Source organism: Denticeps clupeoides, chromosome 9 (genome assembly GCF_900700375.1).
Source record: "Denticeps clupeoides chromosome 9, fDenClu1.1, whole genome shotgun sequence".
NCBI classification, from domain to species: Eukaryota; Metazoa; Chordata; class Actinopteri; order Clupeiformes; family Denticipitidae; genus Denticeps; species Denticeps clupeoides.
In genome coordinates this window covers 22,383,678-22,403,699 of record NC_041715.1, presented here as the reverse complement: position 1 = coordinate 22,403,699, position 20,022 = coordinate 22,383,678, and the positions used below count along the sequence as shown (strand labels likewise).

Genomic DNA, 20,022 nt, shown 5'->3' with positions numbered 1-20,022 from the left:
CAGACACACCGCATTTTGTGTTTTCAATGTAATGGTCTCATTGTATACAGGTGTGCTTTATATTGTGGCCAAGACCAAGAGACAATCTTTCTCAATATGGAATCAATTTCAACATTTGGTGGGTATGAAAAGCTGGTATTGTCAGTAAATCATCCCAAGTTCATCATTCAAACAGCCATGAACGTCACCTGGCCATGGCGCACCTTGGTGGCAGGCAGTCAGATGTTGCTCGTGAACTTATACCACAATTCTTGGTGTGTATCAAAGTGTCATCAGACTTGCATCAAGACACAGAACTACTAGCAGAGTTTATGACAGACCCATGAGTGGAGCCCCATGAGTGAAAGACCGGAATCATGACCAGTACCTAAGGTCCAGTTGAAGCAGAGACTGAATGATTGTACCCCACCCATGCAGAACTGCCTGTAGAACATTGCCTCAGAACAACATCATGAGGCTGGTGAGGAGCAGTTCAGTTCATACAATTCAATTTCATTTTGTGCAATACAGATTCAAATTTCTACTGGCACAAATTTGATTTGCCATGACCATATATCACTTCAACTTCAAATTAATTTTTTCTCTACTTCAGGCTGTAAAAAGCTTTTATAAGAACATAATCCAAATCTGCAGTGAAGGGTGGACATCAGAGATTGCGTTGACCCCATTAATTTATAACAACATTACAAAAACATTTATTTCTTATATAGCCCATTATCACATACAGTATGTCTCAATGGGCTTTGACAGGCCCTACAGTTGACACCCCAACACTTGACATTTCTGCACACAAGGAAAAACTCCACACAAAAAAATCTAGGAGAGAGAAGAAAGGAAGAAACCTTGGGAAGGAGTGACACACTGTGATAAACTGGACTCTATAATTGACACTTTGTCAAAAATGAAGTGAACATTAATAGCAATGTATTTAAACTCACCTGATGTTTGGTAGATTACTATTTGCCAATTCTTTGGAAAATGAAACCAAAATGATAAAATATTTACGGTAATATTTACACTTTTATTTGTCCTAGTATTTAAGATGGGTACTTGGAAAGTGTGGAGCATCATTTAATTTCAATGTATTTAAAAAAAACTGAAGTTTTTGCAGACATTTGACACACTGTCACCTCAAAGGATGTAACAAATTTGAATGAAATTCAAAGCAAATGATCATATCCCAGATATTCCTAGTTCAGTTTATATATGTTATATTGAATCAGGCTTAATTACGCACCACAGTTTAACTCTTAGTACTGGCGATTATATGTTTTAACAAGTGAGACTAGTTTTCCGTTTCCCGTGCATCACATGAAAAGTTTTCGAACTGCTAGTATAGCTTTTGTCATAAGTTACCCAGTAGTAAAACATGTCACACTTGTTCATAGTTATGACCACTATTTATGGGGATAAAGTAACTTGTGTTATCAAAATGAATCACAAAGAGAATAGTCCTATTGAAGTTACATATTGTATGTAAAAATGTTACATAAAACCCCAAATCAGAGAAAAAAAAAAGCAGAGAAAGTAGAAGAGAAGAACCAGCAGGTTTGAACCCCTCATTTAAACTGGACTTTAGGATTACAAACCAATCAGATTGTCCTTTGATGTTGTTGTTGACTTTGTCCAGAGAGAATCCCTGATTATCCCATTAGTCCCAACCTGGCACTTCAGGCAATATGTTGGCATTTTTTGCCACTTGATAGTGCTTGTTCGGCTCGGAGGTGTGAGGTCTTCATTGACACATGATAAGTCAAGGACCTGGAAATGTTCATATTACCAGGCACTCCACTGTGGCCATCAAGGATAGTCAATACTATATTTAAATATGCAAATAAAATCAAACTAAAAGTCCAAACAACAGTATGAATTCACTGAAAGGTGAGAAGTCATATACATGAATGCAAGAGGAACTGCTTTTAAGCTTAGTTTGGGTGGTAGTAGCCTAGTGGGTAACACACTCGCCTATGAACCAGAAGACCCGGGTTCGAATCCCACTTACTACCATTGTGTCCCTGAGCAAGACACTTAACCCTAAATTGTTCCTGGGGGGACTGTCCCTGTAACTACTGATTGTAAGTCGCTCTGGATAAGGGCGTCTGATAAATGCTGTAAATGTAAATGTAAATGTAGTTTACTCAGGAATATTTAGAAGGGATCATGGCCTTTTGCTTTATTTTACACGCATGTGGCATTTGCTCTGATTAAAACACCTGAATTCAATAATTAACAATCAATAAATACCTGTGTCCATACAGTGTATATATTTAGTTGTGTATATAGTGTTGAGAATATACTTGTTAATATTTGTACTATATTTCTCCTCACAAAAAAAGGTATAAACAAAAGGAATGAAATAAGACTGCTTTTATTTTACAAAAGGTCTTTGCAATAAGGTGCAATCTAGCAGAAAAGAGCACAGACAACGAAACAACCCAGAACAAAACCACAGGTGAGTGAACCGGACACAGCAAGGTCACAATGAAGGTGTTGGTGAAGAATGGGACAGAGATAAAGAAAGAAAGAGTCAAAGTTAAGGCAACATTTAAATTAGGACACCAGACACAAGTTTCATTTCAAAGGGGGAAATGATGATTCACTGAAGTGGGGTGAGAAAGAAGCCACACCCAGACCCTTACTCCAAACTCAGGTCAGAATAGATGGCACCAAATGACAGCCTACATTGTCACTGGCATTGTTAGTGTTTGGCTCGTTCAAATAAATAACGTAAGAACAATTACAGCTATTATATAAAAACAAGGTTAAAATATGAAAAAGGCTTATCAAATGTGAGGTTGAGTTCATGTACAAATGTACAAAAACAAATGGATCTGCTGACCACACCCCTGTTCCCACACTTAAAGTGTCCTTACTACAAAAAAAAAAAAAAATCCATGACAGAAAAAAAAAACTAAATAGGAAGTTGTTCCAAGCCTGTCAATTCAAAGTCCCAGAGGAGTTGGGAGAGATGATGATGATGTTGGCATGCTGAGCTCCTGGGACAGGCAGAGTAAAATGTCCAACCTCTTCTACCATGTTACTGTTATTAAAAAACTGTAGGACGCCCACTCGCTTCCTCTTATAGATTCTCTTCTTTGTGTAATTTACATTTATTTTTTTATAAAAAATTCCAGTCACATCAGACAGAAACAAAGACATCCAGGTAGAGGCGGTCATAAGACTCCCTAAAAAAGAGGATGAGGAGGAGGCTGAAGACGCACGAGCCAGTCAGACACCAGTTCAGCCAGGTTAGATCTGAGGAGACACAGAGATGCACACATGCAGAGATCAGCCTTCACACACAGAGACACAGTCACCTGTAATAAACTTCTCTGATGCTGTTGGCAGTGGGAATATTCCTGTCACGGCAGAAATTCCTTCACAAGACGTTTCCAAACAATGACTATAGATAGCAGACGAAAAAAGAGACACCTAAAAACCTTTCAAACCCTTCTGTGCACTATGATGTCTATGACATATTGTGATGAAAGAGCACACACAGTTCTCTTCCCTTCTGAAGCCTTGGGCAACTGGGTTCAATTCCATAAATAATTAAGCCAACATCTCGAAGAGCGGATTTCCACTTTGTTCTCTCGCACTTGAAATTGAAAAGCACCAGGAACTAACATGCATTAACATTTAAAAATTAAGGGTCATTTTGAAATGTTATTTTTTAAAAAGACATTAAAACTGTCCAGACACTGTTGATATCTGCATACACGTAGAGTGACACCTTATCAGCAATAATAAGTCTAGATTTCCTGTCAAATGCTGTGTTCATTAACCCATGTCTGTCACCTCAATAGATTCATTCATTATTAGAAAACCCCTCTTAATTATTCTAGTAGAGCTGAATAAGTTGTGCTGATTAAAGAAGCAATAAAGCTGTGTGGGGACGAGACGTTGCTCAGTGGCACCTTGGCGGTTCAGGATGCGAACCTGCAACATTCCGGTTACGAGTCTGCTTCCTTACCTAGTAAGTACGCACACAATAATACAGGCAGAATGCTGTCGCCAACACATACATGATATTACCATCTTTCTAAACAATAGGTTGACGCAATAAAATAGAAGAAATGCAATTCGGAAGGCTAGCGACTGCAACAGCACATATAACGTCAGTTCATTATTACTACAACGTCTTGCATACTTTATAGTGCATTCATCACATGGCTTAATCAAGGGATGATTAGCCACCATAACAGATTTGCTGGTACAAATCTGCTATATTCAATATCACAATTCATTTTTAAAACATGGAACTTTGGGGAAATTAGAAATGACAAATTACAGGGAAAACATTCAACTACAAAAAAAGAAAGGGTAGCGTTAGAAAATTAGCATTTCTACCACAGTCTTGCTCAAGGACACAATGATAGTAAGTGGGGTTTGAACCTGTGATTAGGCTACTACCACCCTGGAGAAAAGTAATGACAGGCCAGTTATGGGTGGCATTAAGCTCTACTATTCTGACATGACAGCGGCAGGCCGGTACTTAAATCTGAAATCATCTTGATGCTACATGAGACTTAAAAGTCTCCTGGTTAGAAAACTAGTTTGTAAATCAACATGACAAATGAAAGTAAAAGTGAAGTGATTGTCATTGTGGAACACTGCAGCACAGCACACAGTGCACACAATGAAATCCTCCTCTGCATTTAACCCATCACCATGAGAGGTGCCCAGGAAGCAGTGGGCACCTTTCTGGCAACTTTCTGATTACGGGGCCGCTTCCTTAACTGCTAGGCCAACACTGCCCCAATGCACTCTTCTCCACCTATACCTACATTTCACAGTGCAACTATGACTGATTAGCTCATTCTGCATACAACAAAAATGGGATGGGAAAACATTAAGTACCTGTGGGGTAGCACGTGAGGAAAAAAAGCAGAAGGCCTGTGAAGAGGTTTCCGAGAAACGTGACCACACCACAGGTGATCCCTTCAGGCACTGGGTAGACCGTTTCAATGAAGAGCTCAAAGAATATGGGAATACTGCTGTTGATGAAGATGCCCAGAAGGATGCAGGAAGTGTAGAGTGTGGCTGTGGGACAGAAGACAGAAGGGGAGTTCAAACGTGTTTAGTTTTATCATTGTATATACAGGACACCACACAGTGAGGGCTTCAAAGCTATTTTCAGAACTATTTTTAAGCACCATACCTTCACTAAAATCATAACATGGCATACCATTTAAAAACTTAAATTTTGTGTCTGTGATCTACGTATTTTTATGGTCCCAACTACAGGTTGAGAAAGGTAATGCACAGTTCACAGATTTAACCCTCTGATACTTTGAGATACTACAAGGACCAATTCATGTGGCAGTTGTGGTCTTTTGAATTTGGGTCTGTCCATCTGAGCTGAATCTTAAAAAACAGGGGTGACACTTAACAGGGTTTAATGGGTCACAACATTCTTTTTGACTTCAAAGTGATCACTGTATAGATATCATTGACATTCAACTCAACGATTGAGAAAAAATCCAATTAAGACAATATGTGTTACAAAATTAGCTTTCAGAACATTTAGCTCATTTCTGAATCTCGGCTGTGTCTGCTTCGTGCCTTGAGCTGTTTGTTATTTCCAGCACTAATTAGAGATGCTGTGCTGTGCTCTTCTGCATAATTAACAAAAGTTGTTAACAGTCACAGGGTAGAAATAGCCACATCTTCTGCACCCGATTGCTGTTCCCTCTGCATACCTTTGGTTAAGGGTAAGTGAGTTACACTGCTCAAGCAGGTAAGGGTAAACCAGGTAGCTGCCAGTGAGGCTCCTGCCAACATCAGAACCAAGATGAGCTTCAGCATTCCCCGAATGGAGTCAGCAAACCTAAAAGAAGAAAAACTCAGTAACATTAATAGCGCAATGAAAGGAATAATGGAGAAATGAATTAGAGTCGTAACACTATCAAGCAAACACATTCATACAAAGGATCCTTGATTATCTTGTTCAAAATTATTATGTAGAAAGATGAAAATCTGACAGTGGCCAATGAGAAGTGGACAATGTACAGTATGAGTCAAAAGTTTGGACACCCCTTATCATTGTATCATTCAATGTTTTTCCTTTATTTTCTCTTACTTTCCACATTGTAAATGAAGACTGACAAACTCCAAACTATGAAGAAACACATATGGAATTATGTAGAAACCAGAAAATGTTTCAGAGAGTTGCTTGGCCAAAATACACAAGGAATGGTAAACCAATGGAAATCTGTCCAAATTTCAGATCCACCCAATCCAAGGCACAGTTGACCAGCTTGGCTACCACATTATTCTGTATTGACATGCCATCCCATCTGGTTTTCAACAGAACAATCACCAAAAAAACACATCTTTAAATCATGAAACAAGTGACAGGTCAACATCTAATGCATTCGGTAATAAAAAAAAATTTGACGCAACAGAACTGGAGGCCACAGAAGCCAGGCAAAAAACCTGAAATCCAATTTGAATTTGTCATAGGTTGGGCGACTTTCTGTGAAAAATGGGAAATGAGACTGTAGGTGAGATATTTAATTTCAGAACAAGATTTTTATACCTCCCCCAGTCTGTATAAGCTCTAAAAAACATTACCATAATAAAATCTGTCATCCTTTCTTCTTAAAAAATTTATGAGGACCTAGTGTAACTACTGTGTGATTTATTTCAGCAGACATGTACAAAAAATGTATTGAGTAATTGAGGTATTACATATTCTGTATGACTGTGGTTTCCTATACTGGTTGCAAGTGCAGTAACGAAAGACCACTGGTCAGAAATATGTATTTCAGCCCATCTGCTATGAGGATATTAAGAGACTCAATTATATGAATAACAAATATGTTATTTTCCCACCAGCAACATATGTTCTGCCAAAGCAACTAGGCAGCAAGCCACTGCTTCAGCAGAACTCAGTGTGGAATCCTAGTTCATTTTTTATCTTAACGGGATTATCAAAAGGAAGTGAGGGATTTAGTCATTAATCCCAAGGCCAGAGGCAGGCAGCTGCTTGATGAAAGATTCTCTCTCATACACCACCACCAGAGAGCAAAACTCACAATTCTGATGCCTGGACAGCAGTCAGGGCTGTAACAAACCTCCTCACTTGTTTTCTAGAACATAGAGTTCCTGCTCAGCCAGTGCAGACCCCACATGCTGCAAATCTTTCCATTTCATTTGAAATGGAAAATGTGAATAACAGAGCTGAGCTCAATATACCAAAGAATTATCATTATCATTATTATGTGATATGTTTATGGTAGCTCTGACTGATCAAGCACAGAATACTCAAGTACTTTATTGTGTTGATTCATATAACACTGAGATCAGCAGTGAACACCATAGCTGTAAACCAAATTTTATTCAAGCCATAGGGGAGGGACAGTTCAAATGGAAACAGAAACGATCCTTAATCAATGCACCCTGGGAGATCTTAAGAGTGACAGGATATGAACGGTAAAAGGTCTTATACAATCAACTTACATTTTTTGGTTTTTATTTTTAGATTAATTAAATATTTATTTATAGTTAACTGCACACAGGCATGTTTAATGATTGTGACCTTCACCAACCGCTCTCATAGCGATCCCAATTCACTAAGAAACTAAGTAATGCAATATTATGGAATAATTGATGTTTTAAATGATAAGATATAATGATTATATGTATTTATGTGACAGACTTTATAATTTAGACATGGTGTAATTCGGACTCAAAGGATTCGGCTCAATGGAGACCTCACAATTGTGACATTAATTATTTAATGGATCCAGGTGATTCACGAATCACACAGCAGTGCTAAGCATTCATGGAACACATGGTTGAAGCTGAAAGCTTGTTTGTAAAACACGCTGTAGGAAGTTCTGTGCGACAAAGTTAATAATTTCTAAGCATGATAAATGGCATTTGTGGCATGTGAGCTTGCTGAAATGCATGTGTCTCAGGCTCAATGTGTGACACTTGAGAGCCCTGATAAATTATTATTATTGCTACTTTATAGGCTCAAGAACATTCTACATTCATTCTAGACAATGAGGATGTGCTGATTTGTTTTTTGAGAACACATTGTAAAGAAATCTAATTAATGCCGCATTTGGGTATTGGGTGGGTACAGGATGGGAGACAGAGGAAACAGAAACTGTAATGCAAAAATGTGATTAAACAAGGGGAAATAAGGTCTCGTCAACGAAAAAATGAAGGGACACTTTATTTTATCTTGTAAACCATATTTAGTCTCACTTTTATTTGTCAACAATATTGACAAATATGATAGAATTGGTTAAAGTTATAGTCACATGATCAGAATTTATTTCTCGTCTTCATTACATTAAAAAGATTGGTTGACATATTTTGTCACAAAAACAACACTAGTGGCACAAAATCAAAAAATTGCATGTGAGACCAAACTGGTCACAATCTGTGTGCCCTGTTTGGTTCAACTGTCTAATGTGTAAAACATTATGGGACTAAAATTACTGATTTGCATCTTGTGCCAACTTTTCCTACCTCGCAATCTCATTCACATAAAAAAAGACACCAATAAGTTCTGTTGCTGCTTTTTAAAATTCTCTGTTTTCCCCACATCTGCCTCCAGTGAAGTGGCAAGAGAGGGATGTCTGTAGCCATCAATCAGTCATGCTATGTTCCAACTGCTGAGCACCACCTACCTTCACGCTTTTGTAAGCAGATTCTTACCTACTGTTGACTACACACTTCTCCTCCTGAGTAAAGCGTCCATCAATCAGTACATTTATATTATAAAAGCCAAATTTACCTAATTAGATTGAAGCAAATCAGATCTGAATTTGATTATGAGTTGTTAAGAAGAGCTCAGGACATTAGTGAATTACTGAGCTTTTACTCAGCTTACCTTGCCATGGCTACTCCGAACACACATCCCCCAACAGTAGACCAGAATCCGATCCAGCCTGCATCAACCTGTAAACAGGAAGGGAGGGATGCTTGTCATGTCTGAGGACTCGTCAGCCATGAAGATGCTAAAACGGCAGATGGTATTAAAATAAAAATAAAAAAGAGAACATGAAACCTTCCACAAGCCATTTTTATACAATTAAACATGTGATACGACAAATTTTGTATTTGTTTAAATAAAATGCAATAAAATACTTAAGCATTACCATTTTACAAGTATACAATCAGGAAGAAAATCCACATAGTGAGGAAAATATTTAATGCTGAAAAGTGAATGTCATTGAATGTCATTGTGATACACTGCAGCACAGCACATGGTGCACACAACGAAATGTGTCCTCTGCTTTTAAACGATCACTGAGTGAGCAGTAGGCAGCCATGACAGGTGCCCGGGGAGCAGTGTGTGGGGACGGTGCGTTGCACCTCAGTGGCACCTTGGCGGATCGGGATTTGAACCAGCAACCTTCTGATTACTGTGCCGCTTTGTTGCTCTTCTGCATATCACAATATTTTGATTTCTGAACATCTCAATATTTACCATAACTCATTGCTTTCTTATCCATGTAACCAGTTTATTTCCTCTAAGATCTCTCTAAGCAATTCCATAAAACCAATGATAATTCTGGAGGTGACAGACTTTGTGGGAGGCTTTCAAGACTGTGACCAGGGGACATGCAATCTCTTTTGAATCCTCAATGAGTAACGAAAAAATGGATAAAAGGGATAAAATTTGGATAAAAGCGTCTGCAAAATAAAATAAAGTAATGTAAAGAAAAAAAACTTTTGGAAACTGAAAATGAATTAGCACAATTGGAATCTGTTTAAAAGTGAATGTTATTTGTTGTTGTGCTGTTGTTTGTAGACCACATGGTGCACACAACACCATTTGCACTCCTCTGCATCCTCTGCACCCTAAATCAGGGTACCTCGGTGGAACCTGGAATAGGAATTGAACCCGCAACCCTGGTTATTTCTTACTCACTAGGCCACCACTGCCCTCCACCTCCACCACATTACCAAACATTCGTAAACTGAAATATAAAAAAAAAAAAAAGAAAGTGAAGTGAAGTGATTGTCACATGTGATACACAGCAGCACAGCACACGATGCACACAGTGAAATTTGTCCTCTGCATTTAACCCATCACCCTGAGTGAGCAGTGGGCAGCCATGACAAGCGCCCGGGGAGCAGTGTGTGGGGACGGTGCTTTGCTCAGTGGCACCTCAGTGGCACCTTGGCGGATCGGGAATCGAACCGACAACCTTCTGATTACAGGACCGTTTCCTTAACCGCTAGGCCACCACTGCCCCCATGAATATAATACAATCTTATTTAATCAGATGCAGGACCAGCATCTTTTCTCATACTATACAAGTGGGGGCATGTTCGATCTCAACCCGGCCTCCCAGTTTACTAGACGTAATAAAGTATTTTGATGAAGTCTCAGGATACACAGTTAATTGGCACAAACGTTAATGTATGTCACTTGGTGCTAGGCATGATGCAGAATAAAATGGGGGGGCCTAATTAGACACCCCTACTTGAGTTGCCACTGAACAGAGTGGAGTCAGTTCACAAAAAGAAAATTATTCTTAACTGGACACTCAGTATGACAACAAATTAAGAAGTACTGCGGTCTGCTATGTACCTCTATTCATCCTCCAGTTAGTCATAACCACGCTTTTGCCTTGTCACTTGGGGATGCGACTTGTGACAGTTGGAGGCTAAAAGTTAACATCTTTTGCCAGGCTTAAAGGGCCACACTAGGCACCCCCAACTTCAACACAATGGTAGTACGTGGGATTTGAACCTGGGTCTTCTGGTTCATAGGAGAGTGTGTTACCCACTAGGCTACAACCACCCCACAGATTACACAGGACACTGTTTAAAAAGGGTTTGGGACGATGAATTGGGGGTGCAGGGAAGTTTTAAGATGTAACAGCTCCACCCCTGGCAGTTCCTCCTGCCCCCATTAAGTGTGACCAACCTGATGGACGTGTAAATTGGGCCTGATCTTCCTGGGGATGGATGAAAGGGCAGCATGGTAGATTGAAGGCCTCCACGTTGTTGGGTTGTTTATTTGCACATCCAAAGTTTCCCTCAATTAGCTCAAAGTTACCCCAATCTCAAGCCGCCAATCTTCTCCAGCCAGTATTTGTAAGTTTTGGTCCATAAATTAGTGTCCTTTGTCCTTCAGATAAAGGTACAAAGCTGATTCTGGCCAAGGTGTTGCTCCTTCTGTGCTGGGCCATCCTCCTGTGTAGCAGGTGCTTGGTTTCTCCAATGTACAGCTCAGAGCACTCTTCACAGCACTGAACAACATAAACTACATTGCTCTTCTTCTGTTTTGGTATCTGGTCTTTGGGATGGACAAGCCTCTGTCTCAGTGTGTTAGTGGCTTTGAAGTGGACAGGTATGAGGTGTTTTCCAAAAATCCTTTTCAGTCCTTAAGACACACCAGACATATATGGAATAAGGTTGTTCTGTGGTCCTTTTGCTAGAAGAGTGTCCTGCCTTGTTTAAGGCTCACTTGGGATATCCACATGATTTAAGGGCTGTCTTCAGATGCCTGTCTTCCTTATTTTTGGCTTCTGTGGTGGTGGGAACATTCTCTGCTCTATGATGCAGGGTCTTGAGTGAAACATCATATACTGATCAATGTGGGTGGGGTTCCTATACACTTTTAAAACAAGCCCCATTAAATACTGAGTTAACACATGAATGCCAGTGGTCACACGCATTAGCAACAAATTCTCCACTGAAAAAGATTTGGTAACTTCAACAGGGGAAAAAGTAATCTCGATACTTCTCTAACTTTTCCAATAACTTCATATTTAACATAATGATGCTTGAAATGAATTGAATGGGTTTTAAATGAAAAGCAGCAAAATTACTCTGTGGCTTGGTTCCTTGTGTTGAGTGAGGGTTTCCTTACCTGACTGACACGGGCAGGGGTGAGGATCATGTCCAGGACACCAGACCAGCCTGCTACCACCCCAGTGGGAATGGAATAGGCCAGTGCAATCATGATGAACCGCAGGTTACTGCAAAGGGCAGAAAAACATTGCAACATGCATTACTCAGTTTTTTTTTTTATTCTCTCCCCTCGCCATCACCCTGATAAACAGCCGAATTGTCACACACCTTGCACTTTATGTACTATTTATACTTTATGTATTATTTTTTTCTTGTATGTGTTCACTCGCATTCTTGGGAAATAAACGATTCTGATTCTGTTAAATGTACTCAACTCTTAAGCCAGTTACAAAATACCAAAAACAGTGTGCTGTTATTTATTATTATTTTAAAAGGGCACAAATATGTGCAACATAGCCTGGTTGTGTCTCCTATAACTTGCTGCCCACTTCACATAGATCCACAGGGCTGAGACTGGACAAATTCAGCCTTTGAACCTCCCACAAGGCAAATGAGGGTGGGGGGTGAAAAGCAATCAGCTCCACTAGGCATCCACACGCCATGTCTAACACCTGTCACTATGCAGAGGCTTTAATCTACCTCCAAATCACTCATGTTCACAATTACAATCATCTGAAAAAGAACCTTGTGGCTCATGGCACACGGGCAGAATTCTGACAAGTCACCTTGTTCTGCCAACAACAATTGTTTATAAGGAGTCAAAACTGCTGGACTGTGTGTCTCACTGTGGCTGTGAGCTCATATTGGTGGATGCAAATCCCACAACATAACCATGTTTGAATAATAAGACTTCATAAGCATACTTCTTTGCCAATGTTTTAAAATGTCTGTATCTAATTTTTTGTTGGATTTGGAGTAGCATATTTCCCTCTTCTGTTCTATTGTGGCTTGTCATATATCATCACGAAAAAGAGCTCAGGCATGCAACAAAGAAGACCTTGTACTGTCTGACAGAGGACACAAAATTTCGATCTGTTCATCTTATAAGACAGTGGCATGCACTTCTCTTAGATGACACTAGTCCCTGGTTGGGAAAACAGCAACCACTATACAGTATTTGTGTTACATCTGTATTTCCTCTTTTAAATAATGTTGCAGCTTGCATGAAAATCAATACTCACAATGGGAAACTGACCCTATATGTTAGTTTTTTCAGCTAAAATAGAAGGAAATGCTTAATCTGTGAAAATGCTAAGATAACAACAACAACAACAACAATATGTATTTCTTATATAGCCCAAAATCACATACAGTATGTCTCAATGGGCTTTGACAGGCCCTACAGTTGACACCCCCCACACTTGACCCTTCTGCACACAAGGAAAAACTCCACACAAAAAAAACTCTAGGAGAGAGAAAAAAAGAAAGGAGGAAACGTTGGGAAGGAGTGATACAGAGAGGGACCCCCTTCAGGGTAGAGTGAGCCTGCAAATGGTGTCAGTGCAGGGTTGGGGATGATATAATATGATATAATATGATGATTAAATAAGATCAATAGCTATGTGGCTGATGACCCTGTGGACCAGAAAATTCCACAGAATTTTAACACCCATGGCAGAAGCTGGGGCTGTGATGGGTTGCACCAGGTCCCACCAGAGGGAACTAAACAGGTCACACACACTCGCACAGACCACGGAGCCAGAAAAAGCTCTAGCCCTGTAGGCCTGTCCTGCATGCATGATCATGGCCAGCCCCTGGGGCTCTGTGTGGATGCTGTACGAGGCTGGAGCGCTGCCTATCAGCAGGCGCCTAGCTTACAGTTGGATGTTACATCATCAAACACTGTCCACCCCCACTTTATCCTCTTATAAAATGAATAAAAGAGAATAAAACTGTGGGGAAAAGCATCCAGTTCCCATAAGAACAGAACCTTGCATTACACTGGAACATCTGCAGCAGCTTGTTTGTCACAAAAATACATCTGGAGTCCACTTAAAAAAAACAAGGAAACATATATATTTTAGTCAGCTTGAAAACAAAGGTCATCCTGGCTCCATAACAGGGCACAGGACAGGGCGGCCCAGTCAAGTTGCACAGTTAAAATGTGATAATTAATGCTAGAGAACTGCACCACGTCTTTGCTGACAGCATGTGCTGATGTCTGAAAACTGTCTTTTATTAGGAGACTGTAGGAGGATGGTCAATTTAGGCAGTTGCAGAAGATTGACCCCACCTTGCATGGTTTCAAATGGTTGTTGAGGAGGAGCAGGTAACAAGCGCCGTTGTGAGGGGAGCAGAGAGTGGTAAAGGAGGGGAGGATGACGAGGGTGAATGCAGAGGGAGAGGAGTTGTTGCCGGAGTCATTATTTAAGATCATGTCCGGGGTGCCAGCAAACCACCTGCACATGTAGGGGTCTTAATATGCCATTAGTGAACCTTCCTATTATTGATGTCCCCCGTACCCGAATTGCCATGGATGTGGTTACATGTTAGTGACATGATTACGCTACTCGCAATGCTGAGGCTTTCCCTTTGAGAAATGTTAAGTCTCGGCAAGTGACTAATTGTTTAAATTCAGTTTTTTCAAGGGTGGAGGAGCCCTGTGAGATCCTTACTGATCATGGGACCAGCGTCACATCGCGGTTTATGAAGCAGGTCTAATCATTGTTGGGGATTTGGGGTCTTCGAACCGTGCCTTCCCACCCACAGATGGATGGCACCTGGCAGAAAGGTATCAAGTGGAGTTACGGCAGGTGATCTCTTTGTGAACTTTGGTTCAGCATGACATTACAATGACCACCCCAGGGCCCTTTCGTCTCATGTCCTACCGGGTGCAGACAAAAGTAATCCCCGCCTTGAAGCAGGAGGCTGAGGAGATTGGTGTGATTGTTCTGTCCTCTGGTGTAACCCGGTGGTACTAGTCCCAAAGAAGGATGGGGGGCTATGGTTTTGAGTGAATTTTTCAAAACTCAATGGCATCTCAAAAAAAGAAAAAAAAGTGAAGTGATTGTCACATGTGATACACAGCAGCACAGCACACGGTGCACACAGTGAAATTTGCCCTTAGCATTTATCCAATCACCCTGATTGAGCAGGCGCCCGGGGAGCAGTGTGTGGGGACGGTGCTTTGCTCAGTGGCACCTCAGTGGCACCTTGGCGGAACGGGATTTGAACCGGCAACCTTCTGATTACAGGGCCGCTTCCTTAACCGCTAGGCCACCGCTGCCCCATCTCTGCTTTTGACCCATACCCGATGTACCAGGTGGATGAGTTAATCAAGTGACTGGGTAAAGCTACTTACCTCTCAGTGGTAGGGGGTAAGGTAGTAGGGGGTGGTAGTAGCCTAGCGGGTAACACACTCGCCTATGAACAGGAGCTCCTACTGGATTATTCCCTTTTACAGCCATGCCTATTGGATTGCATGGTGCTGCTGCAACCTTTCAGTGCCTGTTGGATGTGGTGTTGAGGGGTGCTGCAGTGTACATCGATGACATGGTGATATATAGTTCATCTTGGACTGATCACCTGAGATAATTCAGAAGGCAGGGTTGGTAGTGAATGCACACAAATGTCAACTGTCTAAGTCTGAAATGTGTTATATGGGTATATTCTGGGATTGGGGAACATTAGGACTTAGGTGGACAAGGTGGAAGCGGTCCAGAGTTGTCCTCTACCCACTACAAATAAGGGGGTAAGTTCCTATTTGGGTTTAGTAGGGGGATTGTATAGGATGTTTATACCAAACATCTCTATACAGGACGAGGTGTTGACTGATCTGACACGCATGGCAAGCCCTAATAAAGTGGTGGGAGAAATGCGAAAAAGCTATTCAGGATCTTAAGAACTGTTTGTGTGACTGTCCAGTCTTGCAGAGTCCCAACTTCGACCTTGCCTTTACGATCCAGACTGATGCCTCAGGGTTTGGCCTTGGAACTGTACTGTTGCAGGGGAGAGAGTGCACCGACGTCCGATTCAATACGTTAGTGATAAGCTTTTTCCTGGTGAAACTCTATACTCGATGGGGCAGAAGGAGTGTTAAGCTATTAAGTGGGCTTTAGACACTCTGAAGTATGAGGGAAACTTTCTGAGGGTTAGCCAACTAGATCAAAAGTATCTTTGCATTCCAGCAAGTAATTCTACAGTATTGACTATATATTTTTTTTTCATCTAAGTACCTCTAGGTTCTTATTTATACCCTTTATTCACCCTTTTAAGAACTTATTTATGGTTTAACCTTAGGAGGTATTGTCATGTCATGTTAAAATGACTGTTGAATAAATCTGTAATAGTTTAGGAATTGCATTAGTTCATAAGAGCTATTTTTATTTCCCAAGTCAAAGTATTGCTTGAAACTGACTTGTTCTTTTTTTTGTTCTGATGGTATATTCTTAGCTTTAAATAAACATGTTGGCAAAATTGCACAAAATGATTAAAATATGTTCAGAAATGTTCTTTAAGACTATATTTTTAAAAAGGATAATAGATTGTATTATACTGTTCTGTACTGTTCAGTAGCATGCAAAAAATGTTTTAAAAATCAATGTATTGATTTGTTGTCCCGTGCACTAATGTGCACTAAAATCTCTTAATGGTAAAATACAAACATTAAAAAATCATTTTCAATTGAATTTGTGTTTGGGCTCTGGCTGCGCCATTTCAAAACTTTTTTTTTTTAATAAAGCAAAAGTACATGTTTTGAACTTTTTTTTTTTTACTCTGTTCTCTATTTTATTCTATATTTAATTGTTTTAACTATTGTTTGTAAATTGGACACAGCTTCAGAATTTGGACACATTGATTACTATTAAGACCAAAGGCTCCCAAATTGTTTGAAGCCTGAAGCACCCCTGCCTCCATTTTCGCATCTCTCTTGCAATAATTAAAATGAATCCCTTGACTATGGTGGCCCAGAATTCCAAAAACATTTAATAAAAATGTTTAAAAAACAAATTTCCAGCATGTGAAACACTTTTACCAATCCCTTTACCAAAGGATAGGTACTATAGACCGGAAATTTGTGTTCGTGTTAATGTGACCCCTGGGGGGTGGACCACTGACCAAGAGTGGTGTTCAGAAACCTACCTCAGCATTCTGCAGATACTGCTCCGATAGCTGAGCCTCTGGCTGGCAGCAGCCACGCTGGGTGGCAGCGGCGGGCGCGAGGGGAAATACAGCAGCACTGCAGTGAAGAGCACAGCAATCATGGCGAACTCTGCAAGAGCAAATCACATCCAGCCACCTTCATTACTCTGTCCACAGCATCACTAGCACAATCAGCAGATAGAGGTCAACGAGAAGCACCAAACAGGCAAATCTTCCTCACTTTATGTCATTTTGAATGGAGGAAAGTTGGTGCCATTAGTGTAATTAGCACTCACAAGATAGTAGTCATTACTCAACACATTACAGCAATCAGGACATCAGATGAGATCAAACCCACACAAACACATTAAACACAGACTTACACATAAATATGTACGGGAACCAGGCATTCAATACACCTTTTTTTCCCCTTTTTTCAGTGTAATTTAGTTTTTTCTTTGTATTCAAACGATTCACATGTGTATAAAAATATTATTTGTTGTGTGAAAGCAAAGTTCTCATGTGGTAAATGATCAGTCAGCAGACACGAATATCCAGTCTATAGCACCTATTCTTTCCATATGATTTGATTGATAAAAGTGCTGAGGAGGTGAAATGGAGGTTAGCCTCTGACAATTGTTTTAAACATTTCTCTGCACATTTCTGGTCACGCTTGTAACGCATGAAAAGATGTATTTGTTGGGTCAGGCCAGGCTGGGCCTAACCTTTCACACCTGATTACAGCTCTATTACATAGTCCTTTGGTTTTGTTCGGGATCTGGTAGTGTAGCTCTTAATTTCTCTTGGTATTGATTCATGCTAGGAGCACATGTCAGTTGCTTACCAGCATAGAGAACTAGCTGGATCCTGTCACGGATATGGTTGGTGTCCCAGTTGACCACTTGATTAAAGAGGCTCGGGGAAATTGTGGTCTCGTTGGGGGCCGGCACCAGAAGAGGGCCAAACAGAAAAGAGCAAGCTGATCCCAGGTATCCAACAAGAGAGGCCACAGCCGTGGCAGTAGCTCTCTGGTCTGGAGCAAACCATGTGGTGGAGAGCAGAGGAGGGGCACTCATGATAGTTGGCCCAGCCAAACCATTCAGCAGCTGACCTCCATGGATTAACCTGTGGATTCAGAATAGGGAGTCACATTAGTAAACACCAGAACACTCACTATACAAAACCTCTTATTCCTAATCAGGCTGGCAGAGAACATCCTGCAACAGGGCAGGATGTGCACACACACACACAAAAAAATAATAATAAATAAATAAATAAAAATCACATTTAGAGTCATGAATTTATGTGCATGCCTTTGGATGGTGGGAGGAAACCTGCACTGACATAGAGAGAGCATGCAAACTTCAAACAAACAAGGCAGGATTCATACGTTGAGGTCACATCATGCAAGTTGATCCTACGCCAAACATGCCTTTTAAAAAAATCGATTTTTGGAGACTGAGGGCTGAATTTTGACTGCGCATGCACTTAATTAGTTAAGGTGGGAACATGTAAATGTGGTAACAGTGCTAAGTTTGAGCACATTTTTGAGCATTATTTTCTAGCGATGTACAGATTGCAATTTTCTGTGCCAATTCCATTTTTCAATTTTCAACTGCCAATACTGATGTCCAATTGCCAATACTGATTTATTTTCATAACAAAATATTGTTGAGCACTACAAATAAAAAAACTGAATAAATTAAATGAATACTATGTCTGGCAAAATGAACGCGTTAATAAAGCACTAATGCAAAATTATTTTAGCGGCGCAAATCTTTTTGATGCACGATGCATTACTCTGTCCCTCTGCATGGGCCATAGTTTTCCTATCAGAAAGCTATGCCTTTTAATTGGAAAGTTCAGATTCAAAGTAGTGGTGGGCAATATGACCTAATTAGATTTTGAAAATGATCAATGTGTATACGATCAGTTGGTGCAGAGAGATCATAGTATCATCTATATCTATCGTGGTTCTATGCCCTTTTTTCCTCAGTCAAATCACATTATTTATTAGTCCGCTTAATTATAGAAACAACGCTCAACCAACTGAAGTGCATTAGGGTGTGCTAAAGTCATGCACTGCGAGGTCACGGGGTCACAGCATGCGAAGAATGACCTCGCCTGGCCGTGATCTGGATGGAGCCTCTTCAATGCTAGAGACTGTTTGAGGGAAACTTTCTGAGGGTTAGCCAACTAGATCAAAAGTATCTTTGCATTCCAGCAAGTAATTCTACAGTATTGACTATATTTTCCTCTAAGTACCTCTAGGTTCTTATTTATACCCTTTATTCACCCTTTTAAGAACTTATTTATAGTTTAACCTTAGGAGGTATTGTCATGTCATGTTAAAATGACTGTTGAATAAATCTGTAATAGTTTAGGAATTGCATTAGTTCACAAGAGCTACTTTTATTTCCCAAGTCAAAGTATTGCTTGAAACTGACTTGTTCTTGGTGTTTTTTGTTCTGATGGTACATTCTTAGCTTTAAATAAACATGTTGGCAAAATTGCACAAAATGATTAAAATATGTTCAGAAATGTTCTTTAAGACTATATTTTTAAAAAGGATAATAGATTGTACTATATTGTTCTGTACTGTTCAGTAACTTGCAAAAAATGTTTTAAAAATCTGTAGTTCCAAATCAATGTAAAAATCGGGATACAATCGAAATCGTGATTTAACTGGGAAAAAAAAAAAATTATGATTTTGCAATATCAGAAGCAACAGACAGAAGCTACATCTTGCAGACCGATTTACATTATGGAGGACCAGGGTCCTCACCAGGGATTACTGGACATTCACAGTCTTAAAATTTAAATTCTCCAATGTTCCATTCTTATTTTATTACAAATGGTTGGACAGGTCATCTACACATTGGACAGGTTAACTGTCAAACATGAGATTAATCGCGATTAAATATTTAACCTACTGACAGCCATAATAAATACACATATAACTCTTAAATAATAATAGATGCAGTAAGGACAGAAGCTGAAAGTCAACACAAGAGAGAGTTTCTATGTGGGAAAGGTTAAATTGTAGTTTGGCACATGGGAGGAGTTGAGTCAACATGCAAGAGGTTGAATACTGTAAGTGTGCAAGAAATGTACCAACTGTACCATTGTACTGCATGGAAGTAGGCTCAG

General features: G+C 40.1%; 1 protein-coding gene across 1 annotated transcript in view; it reads right to left on the bottom strand.

Annotated features, from left to right (window-relative positions):
* Positions 1-2,352: 2,352 nt before the first annotated feature.
* Positions 2,353-20,022, bottom strand: part of slc49a4 (solute carrier family 49 member 4) — a 27,945-nt gene continuing 10,275 nt past the window's right edge. The window contains exons 3-9 of the mRNA XM_028990761.1: positions 17,717-17,997; positions 16,873-17,002; positions 11,849-11,957; positions 8,852-8,919; positions 5,703-5,830; positions 4,861-5,043; positions 2,353-3,255 (exon numbers count right to left, since the gene is read on the bottom strand). Coding sequence (XP_028846594.1) covers positions 3,140-3,255; positions 4,861-5,043; positions 5,703-5,830; positions 8,852-8,919; positions 11,849-11,957; positions 16,873-17,002; positions 17,717-17,997 — 1,015 coding nt within the window. The 3' untranslated portion in view covers positions 2,353-3,139. The remainder of the gene's footprint in view (positions 3,256-4,860; positions 5,044-5,702; positions 5,831-8,851; positions 8,920-11,848; positions 11,958-16,872; positions 17,003-17,716; positions 17,998-20,022) is intronic.